The sequence below is a fragment of the Danio rerio genome, chromosome 19 (genome assembly GCF_049306965.1).
Source record: "Danio rerio strain Tuebingen ecotype United States chromosome 19, GRCz12tu, whole genome shotgun sequence".
NCBI classification, from domain to species: domain Eukaryota; kingdom Metazoa; phylum Chordata; class Actinopteri; order Cypriniformes; family Danionidae; genus Danio; species Danio rerio.
Window position 1 is genome coordinate 26507501 of NC_133194.1, and position 10000 is coordinate 26517500.

Consider the following 10000-nt stretch of genomic DNA (forward strand, 5'->3'; position numbering starts at 1 on the left):
TAAGCAGTAATGCATTGTCCATTGTTAATCCTATACCCTAACCTCTCATTCATTAACAAAACAATAATAAATTAATTAATTATTTGATTAACACCAAATTAAGAAAATTAAATACATAAGAACATAACATCAGAATAACTGGATGCAGGTGGAAAAATATTTAAAATAAGAACAATGAATTAAAAAAACTAACAAAAAAATTTTCTTCTAATAAAATGGTAAATGTTACAGGTTGTAGCAAAAGATCAAAAGAAAATCGGCACACTGCCATCTTAGCTTTTAAAAAGTCTTTAATATCTATGAGGTGTATGAAGACCATGTCGTCGGAATGTGATATTTTTGTATCTTTTTTGTATTTTTGTAAAAATGTGACTTTTTGAGAGCTAAACTGGCAGTTTTTCTTGATGTGCGCACATTTCTTTTTTTTTAAATGTTACAGGTTGAAATATTTAATAACTTAAATTAAAGTATCTTACCATTTCAATTCATAGATCATGACTTTATATCCTAAAATGCTAAACTTCTGTCCTTTAATTGACTTTATTTGACAAATTGTTATTTTGTCATATCTTTGACTTTTTTATAATGGCAGTCTAATATTTATTAATTAATATTATTATTGTATTTATTTACTTGTTTAATGTTTTTTATTTCATAATTTACACTTTTTAATGTCATTATTTGGCAAAATGATGAGATAGATCTTTAAAATTGACTAATAAATATTTTAAATATATGACTTGATAAATATTTTATTAAATGTCTAGTGATTTAAAAAAAATAAACACATGGATTTGATGTTTAGTTTGGAGTCACGTTTCTCCTGTCCACATACAGAGTTATTAATACCATTTAATTCCTGAAACACTTAACCATCTAAGAGGATTACAGAAACCACTGCGTTATCCCTTTTGCTGGGTTTTACAGCAGGAGGAATGCCTTTAATCTGGTTTCTACTTTAAAATTTACTTATGGCTACTTACTTGACAATATTCCTGGGACATTGTTGGTTTTTCTAGCAGCACGTGAGTGGCCAATCTTTTTTTAAGTCCAATCAGAAGGGTTCGGGATCATATAAAAACAACCAAAATCCTGTTTAAACTGGCTGAAGTTAGAGCTATTTTCTAGTTCATCACTAAACCCTACTTTAGAAGCTTTCATTAGATTCAATTCCTCTTAGTCTTAGCCAAGGTATTTTTATTTCAGCACAGAATGATGGCAATAAAATAATCACAAGGGGCTTGATAATCGCCTAATTAAACTGGACCACTAATTAATAAAGAAAATGTTGACTTTCATAGAAATGGGAACTACATGTATGTGTAATGACAAAAATATTATATAAAAATAAGACTCAAATCAAGACAATGGAATGTGTATGGAACGAATAGAAAAATAAAGAAAGGAAACTGTTATTTGCAACAACATATTTTTCTTTTTTAAGTAGAATACTTAATTTAGTAATATTATTTATAGTAACAATATGTAAAAAAAAGCTGGGTTGTTTGAACCTAAATTTTGTCTTATATAAACATACCATACATTTTGGAGTGTATCTTAGCTAATGCTGTAAACTGAAGTAAAAAATATAGTACAATTTTGTAACATTACTATAGAGCCCAAACTAGTAAATTAATCAATATATAGCTCTTAATTGATAAATAAAGTTATAAACACTATCGGCTCAATTTTTACGATCTAGGAGAAAAGTCTAAAGGGCATGGCACAAAAGTATTAAGGGCGCGTCCAAATCTATTTTTGCTATTTTAAGGACAGAAAAATACACGTTGCACTGCGGCGCAGGGTCTAACAGGGTTGTGCTTATTCTCTTAATGAGTTAGGGGTGTGTTTTAAGCATAACGTGCATTAAACCAATCAGAGTCTCATCTCACATTTCTCATCTCACAACTCAGTCAGTTGTGTCACGCCATGGCGCATTTGCTATTTACATGGTGACTTTGTAAGTGGAAAAACTGAATGGAAAAACCAAATTTTTTACCATCTGCGCAAGGTTAAAGAATGATCTTCCTCCATTCTTTACTTTTACTCTTTACTTTACTCCTTTACTTTCGTGGATAAGGCAACTGTGTTTGTACTCACTTCACTGAAGACACTCGTGAGCCTACATATATAATTTGACTTGTTAAGCGCAAAGATTTGTTTCAAAACCATATCTAAATTCAGTTCTAATTCCTAGCAAACGCATAAATAAATAATAATAACAAAGTGTGGTCAATAAGTGTGGTTATATCCAAACACACGTCCTATTCTTATGGCCCATATAGTTACGTATACGTCTCCAAAACCCGACAGATGGACATATCTAAACTTGTTTTTATTAAAACAAATATAAATATGCATCTAATAAATAATACTGCTAATAATAATAACGTTATAATAAAAATACAAACTGCCATGAATAATCTGAAAAAAGACGTGAAGAAGGCATAAAGGTATGTTTTATATAGTTATGTAGTAAATAATGTTTTTTTGGAACATTTAAATCCTTTAATTTTTTTTCATATGTAAAGATATTTGTGTATTTCTGTACAAAGTGTGTGTATTAAGCATAGGAACCTGCATAGAAGCATAACTAACATGCTCTGGACTTTAGACCAGCTTTTACTTGGTCAATGGTGCAGTCTATTTCAGTTTCTCTGAAAAGCAATGCACCAACAATTTGCCTTGACACACCTCCTTTATAAACCAGTACACCCTTGAGTCCACAAAGTAGCGCAAATGGATTTGATATTTAAACAACGTGGCACAAAGCATGAAAATTAGGGTTGAGCTGGTCTGAAAATAGCATTAATTGTGCCAAACACGTCTTGTGCCTATTTGCGCCGGGTGTATGTTAGGGCCCTATATGTATTGTAATAGGGTTAAAACTCACGTGATCAAGCGAAGGAGGCGAGAAACTGCAAACATTTAAAAACATTATTAAGAAAAGAAAACAAACATCAACCAAAACGTAAAGCAAATCAAAACAAGTTCCAGGCTTGGTCGACCTCCTCTGTCATCACATTTCATTTTATACTTACATATTTATATTTACTTCTACTAGCAGTGTAAATTCTAGAAAAGGAAGACAAATATCAAAGCAAACAACAAGTGAAAAAGAGCAGATGCATGTAACGTTTCTACTGTACCATGCATGTACATATGGATTAGGTAGTTGCTATATATGTGTTTGTGTGTGTGTGTATACATATATACATATATATATATATATATATATATATATATATATATATATATATATATATATATATATATATATATGGTGCGGGAAGTTTATCAAGAGAACAGTACAAAATAAAATAACAAAACAGCATGGTCACGTTAAGTCTTTTAATAACTGAATAATTAAAAATCACTCAACTAATTGCACTTAATAGAATTTTACATTTTAATCATTTTTTAAAACAGTTCAAATAATATGCAGTTAAATGTCAGTTAAGAACATCCTCCACTTTTTTTGAAGGGCTTTTATTAGAGACATAAATAAATAATTTAGTCTCCTTATCTCACTTGTTTCCAATTGACTAAACAGTCAGCATATACTTTAGGTACACCTGTCCAACTGCTCTTAGGGCAAATCTCTAATTAGCCAATCACAAGGCAGCAACTCAATGCATTTAGGCATGTAGACATGGTCAAGAAGATCTGCTGCAGTTCAAACCGAGCACAATGGGGAGGAAAGGTGATTTAAGTGACTTTGAACCTGGCATAGTTATTGGGCTAGATGGGCTGAGTATCTCAGAAACTGCTGATCTACTGGGATTTTCACGCACAATCATCTCTAGGGTTTACAGAGAATGGTCCGAAAGGAGGTCAGAGAGGAATAGCCAGGCTGGTTTGAGCTGATAGAAGAAAAGCGTCTCTGAATGCACAACACATCCAACCTTGAGGCAGATGGGCTACAGCAGCAGGAGATCACACCGGGTGCCACTCCTGTCAGCTAAAAACAGGAATCTGAGGCTACGAATTGTTCACCAAAATTTTACGATAAAAGATTGAAAAAAAAAAAAAACGTTGCCTGGTCTGATGAGTCTCAATTTCTGCTGCGTCATTCAGATGGAAGGCTCAAAATTTGGCGTCAACAACATGTAACCATGGATCCATCCTGCCTTGTATCAACAGTTCAGGCTGCTGGTGGTGGTGTAATGGTGTGGGCGGGGGATATTTTTTGACACACATTGGACTCATTAATACCAATTAGGCATCATGTCAACGCCTCAGCCTAAAAAAAAAACAAAAAAAAAACATTGAAATAATTCTAATATCCTGGTAAATTTATGCCACGAATGATTAAGGCAGTTCCGAAGGCAAAAGGGGGGTCCAACCCAGTACTAGTAAGGTTTACCTAATAAAGTGGCCAGAGAGTGTAGTCTACCTAACCCTCTTGTTTTGTTCAGCATACAGGTAATGCACTGTCATATAATTCTAGAAAAATTGACTAAACTAGCTGTGAGAAAAAAAAAGCTATGAAAGAGCAACCCCATTCTCCTCTATGACCTCCAAAGGGTCTGCTGAAACCGAGATCTAATTCCATTGCTGATAAAAACACCCCCGAGGCCTACAGTACAGTAGGTTTGCGGACTCAACAGGCGCTGTTGGCAGGTGTGTGCAGAGATGGTATTTGAGACCGGCATTCTTGGCGTTCCAGCGGGCACCTCATCACCCTCCATTCCAGAATTCCCTTCATTTTAGCCCAAATGCTGCACAGAGCTGCTTCTCAACAACACCACACACCTGTTCTTCAGGTCGGCTTGCTCCTTCGTGCACCTGTGCTGCTGATCGCGGTCGTTGATGGCTAAATTAAACTCACGTGCGAGATGTGCGCCTGCTGTCTGATTTTAATTTGATAGAGAGTGACCTGTAACAGCTCAATCTGTAGTAACTCATAAGCACAAGGCCAATATCAGCTCTCTGGAAAAGCAGACAAGTGAAGCTCATACGCTTCATTGATTCAACATATTGTCGTAACATTGAAGCCAATGTCCTGCATGTTTCACCTGTAGAACTGATTGTACATGGCACAGACATGTGCATATTGTCTGTGGAGGGAGCCAAAGAGTATGTTTTGAATTCCTAAGTTTTTACAAATAAGCTTTTTATAAAATGTGGTTTATTTCATTGAAGACAGACAGGTATGAATATACAGTTAAAGTTGTATTATGGGGTTATAGAACATTTTTTCATAGAGATGTTTTACAAAGAAAACATTTTTTATTATATTATTATATTATATTAATTATATTATATTATATTATATCATATTATATCATAATATATTATAATATGCAGTGGTGGTGCAGTGGGTAGCACTGTCACCTTACAGCAAGAAGATCGCTGGTTTAAGCCTCGGCTGGGTCAGTTGGCATTTCTGTATGGAGTTTGCATGTTCTCCACGTGTTCGCTTGGGATTCTTCTGGGTGCTCTGATTTCCCTCACAGTCCAAAGACATGCGGTACAGGTGAATTAGGAAAACTAAATTGTCCGTAGTGTATGTGTGTGAATGAGTGTGTATGGATGTTTCCCAGTGATGGGTTACAGCTGGAAAGGCATCCGCTGCGTAAAAATACTTTATTTTATTTTTTTATAGAGAGACATTGAACATGCTGGTGAAGGTTGTGGGTGTTTACGGGAGATGGATGGATAAATATGAATTAGTTTGTAGCGAAATTCACTGTACAAAATTCTGGGTTTCACACATTTGCTTCATGTTGTCCCAACACAAACCAATAAAGTTAACTTTTTAAGTGGGTCAAACATAAAACAATTAAGTTGTCCCGAAAAAAAATCAAAAACTGGTGTTTCAGCTCATTTTAATTAAATTGTTTGAATGAGCAGGATATTGTTTTCTTAAGTGTGGTTAAAGGTGACAGTGTTTCCCATTGTTTAATTCCTTCTTTACTGCAGGTTGTGGCTCACAATTCACAGCTTGTTCTTTTATTGTTGAAAGTTGTCCTTTATAAAACGCCTTGCACAGAGCGCTATATATATATATATATATATATATATATATATATATATATATATATATATATATATATATATATATATATATATATATATATATATAATTTTTTTTTATTATTATTATTTTTGGAATTTCTGGAAGTATCCTGCTAACATCATCAGAGTTGCAGACTAGGAACAGTTGTTTTCTCATGAACAGGGTGATGCACATCTATTTTTGGTAAATATAAGCAACGTGAATGATGTCTGCATTTATAACTGACCACTGGTCTGCATCTGGCCAGGCCAGATGTATTTTCATGTGTGTTTGTTGCTGAACCACAGAGATGACAAAATTAATAAAATCATTGGCAGGCAGATTTAAAATTGCATTCTTTCTTGCAGTGATTTCCACCATTGATTTTCATAGCATGCCATACACGTGTACATGTATGGTCTATGCCAGACAACATCACAGCATTGTACTCAGTCTGAAAAGCATCTCTATTTGACTCCTGCTTCCCTAGAGAGAGAAATGTTGTGTACAACATGTGCTTTTTCTTCTCACCTATAGGCTCTTTCAAAAAGCTTTTATTCAGAAAAACTCTGAAGCGCTATTAGTTTCTTGACGTAACAAGCAAGCGCTCTGAGGCCACTATAGTCCGTTTAAAGCCTAATGTTAGCTTTTTACTTCTTGCATTTGCATTTAAAGTCCAAACATGCTAAAAGTTGTATTTTTGGGTGAGCATTATTCGGTTGGACAAAATGTGTAAGTGTAGTGAACTGTGTTTAAACACAAAGCTTGTTATTTGCAATCTTCGAAAAGCCTATGGGAAAATACCATGGGGAATTTATTGAGGGAACCGGTTTTATGCTAGCAGGCCTGCAAGGTGATGTCATAGTTCTTCCACACTATATTATATCTGTAAACACTTTATTTGAACAATTTGAAGCACACTAAATAAGTGTATATTCAGTATAAGCACACACATTTTCACATGTTTTTTTATGGCTCCAGGTTGAGGCACTTAATGTGATTAATGTCATTTTTTTGTCATTTTAGAGTTTCTCAGCAGGGAGTGTTGATGAAGTTTGGGTTTGGTGTGGACTTTGGTTTCATTGTGCAGTCGTGAGTTAATAATGTGAAAGGAACAGGTCGTTTTGAATTTTGAGATTGTTATTCCTTGTTAGAGTGCTGCTGAGTTAAACCTTAATCTCAGAGTCTGTTTATTGGTTGGTGATTAATTTGTCGTAAAAGGTTTGGATCCCCCGCGTTGTTTGATGGGGGGCAAAGTACAACCATTCCTGTTTACTATGGGACTGCTTTAAAGGGAAGATGAAGGCTCTGGAATTTTGTCAGAATTGCTGCAGAGAATGGAATGAATGGAATGTATTCTATTTTAAGTCAAATCATTATGACCTCAGTGACGCAGAAAAGCCACTCCTTTACAAGACACTTAAACACTTAAGCAGTCAGCTGGAGCTTATCTACAACATAGACAATACATCCCATATTTAGGTGTTACAGGGAAGAAAATGGCTCTGTTTGGTTTGACTTATAAGGGGGAACTTATGAATCAGCTGAAATTGGGACAGATAAAGACATGGAAATACACAAATAGGTTCAAGTCAAGTTCATGAAAGTTTCATGGAGATTTCCTCACAACCATCTTAAGGGTTTACAGAAAATAGTTTAAAAAAGAAAGAGAAGGTCCCTATTCCAGAAATATGTAAGGCAGTTTTGAAACACTAAATGTGTTTTAATCTATCTGCATGAAAGATTCAATACTGGTAAATCAACATAGTACAACAAAGAAAATATAATCAAATGTGGAGGATTTAAAATGCTGCAATATGAAAATAGCTTTCTTTCTGAAATGATATTTAAAGGCCACGCAGAAAACTGAAAATGGTATGAAAAAGGCAGAAATCCCATTGTAAGGTTGCTGGTAGCAACTCAGTATGATGATGCTGATGGCTAGATATAACATAAGAGAATATTTAGTATTAAGAGATGAAGAAACTAAATCCCTCTTTTCAGTGGAGTCCTGAAGTAAGGGCACTCCATTGACAAAGAAGATGGGGGAAATAGAAACCTTGAGGCTTAAGAGGACACCTTATATCCTGTGTGACCCTGCAACAAGGCCACTGTGGCTTAGAACTGTTGTATTTTCTACCACCATACCAGATTTGTCCAGCTATGAATCTGAAATATGCAAATATACAATAAATCTGAATGTCAAGGTTGGTTTGCCTTTCCCCTTTGAGTTAAGACCTTAAAAGAATGTTACAGATTCCAAACATGTTAAGCTCTGTCAATCACGTTACAGCAAAAACTAGCTTCATTTTAGAAATTAAAATGATGAGCCGATATTTAAATTAAGGATGTTAGATCCAATCATGTGATCGAAAACCGGGCCCGATCATGCTGTTTCAGATTCAGACGTTAATTCCTGATCGGGAATCAAATATATATATATTATTTTTAACACATCTATAGTTTTCCAGAGGCACAGAGTTAGACTTCTTTCTTGACTACACACAGAAACAGCAACTCGTGCGGCATGCCATCACTTTGTTGCAGAGACGCTATTGGTTAAATGCCGGCAAAGTAGAACACGGAAGCAACTTGAAGCAGAAAGCACGAGTATGTCTGTGGTCTGGAGATATTATAAAGTTGATGACGACAACATTGCCACAGCAAACTGTGAGATTTTATAAACTTGGGATTGCCTGCCAGGTATTATAGGTTGAGGTGTTATTTGTTTTTATATTAGATTTTTTATGTTTACTGTTGCACTAAAGTCCAGAAGTGAAAAATTAAATTTATTTATTACTTGATTGTTCAAGCGACTTCACAGAAGTGCTCTGTTTGTTAACCGAGTTGTTGAATGTTAAAATAAGGTGAATTAAATAAAAAAATAAGGAAAATCCTTAATATGTTTCTTCTTTATTCTTTTTCTATGTATTATATAAGTATTGGATTGGGTTTCGGTATCAGTTGATACTCAGAATTAAAGGACTCATGCTTGGACTTGAGGGCAAAAAAACCTGATCAAGACATTTGTAATTTAAACATAAATATTTACAATTAAAATGTGTATACTTGTATGCAGCATGAATGGGAACAAATTAATTTGAATTTACAGTTCTCCAAATGAAAAAAGATAAATTAAGAGCATTTTTTTGGGTGATCCCTTTAAAGTAAAATGCCCACTAACAAAATAAAACTAACTACATTACACAATTACACAATAACACTAAACACATTTAGTGTTATTGCACCCAAACTCTGGAACTCTCTACCACGCTCACTCAGCTCTGCCAATAATATCTCTGAATTCAAATACTTACTTAAGACTCACTTATTTTCTGAATGCTTCGCTTCTGATCTGCCAAACTAACCACTTTATCTGATCCACCTTCACCCTGCTCATATGTCTTCTAGGTCTTGTTTGTGTAATTGCAGTTTGTTATATTTGACTTCATGTATGTTTGTTTATCTTTTTGTCGCATTCCTTGTAAAGTGTCCTTGAGCTCTGGAAAGGCGCTATATAAATACTAACTATTATTATCATTATTATTAACTTCTTCTTGTTGTTGTACTGTTCTTGTCATTGACTGTTACATTCTTAAGGATTTAGCATGAAGTTTAATCATTAGCTCACGCTGCTTGAGGTCCATTACACTCTTGGGAGGCCACGATTTATAGCTGAATCAACAATTACACAATAAACTTCAGTGATTTACCATGGTTTTGAGAAGAAGGCTTCCTGCATTAAGAAGCTTTATAATTTATCATGATTTCCTGATCAGTTTAGTCCTATATACAGTATATATGATTTAAATAGACTTACTGTGTTCTGCACAACAAACTGAAACACAGAGAAATACAGTTTGATTAACTGATAATCGCAATATGCATCACCCGTCATATTGTTTGTTAAATAATCAATAGCAACAAACTAAAGATTTAGCTTAAAAGCTGAAATCATTTTCTTTGCCTAAAGAGCTGTTTTAAAAGCTTGTAAGCCGA

At 34.4% G+C, this 10000-nt stretch overlaps 1 protein-coding gene across 15 annotated transcripts in view; it reads left to right on the forward strand.

Annotated features, from left to right (window-relative positions):
• LOC108180164 (immunoglobulin lambda-1 light chain) overlaps positions 1-10000 on the forward strand; it is a 219336-nt gene that overhangs the window by 19485 nt on the left and 189851 nt on the right. For 2 of the 15 annotated variants that reach the window (XM_073931728.1, XM_073931730.1), the window contains exon 7: positions 3807-4028. The exons of the other annotated variants lie outside the window; for them this stretch is intronic. In XM_073931728.1, coding sequence (XP_073787829.1) covers positions 3807-3862 — 56 coding nt within the window. In that variant the 3' untranslated portion in view covers positions 3863-4028. Of the gene's footprint in view, positions 1-3806; positions 4029-10000 lie in introns of those variants that run through there. 15 annotated transcript variants of the gene reach the window in all.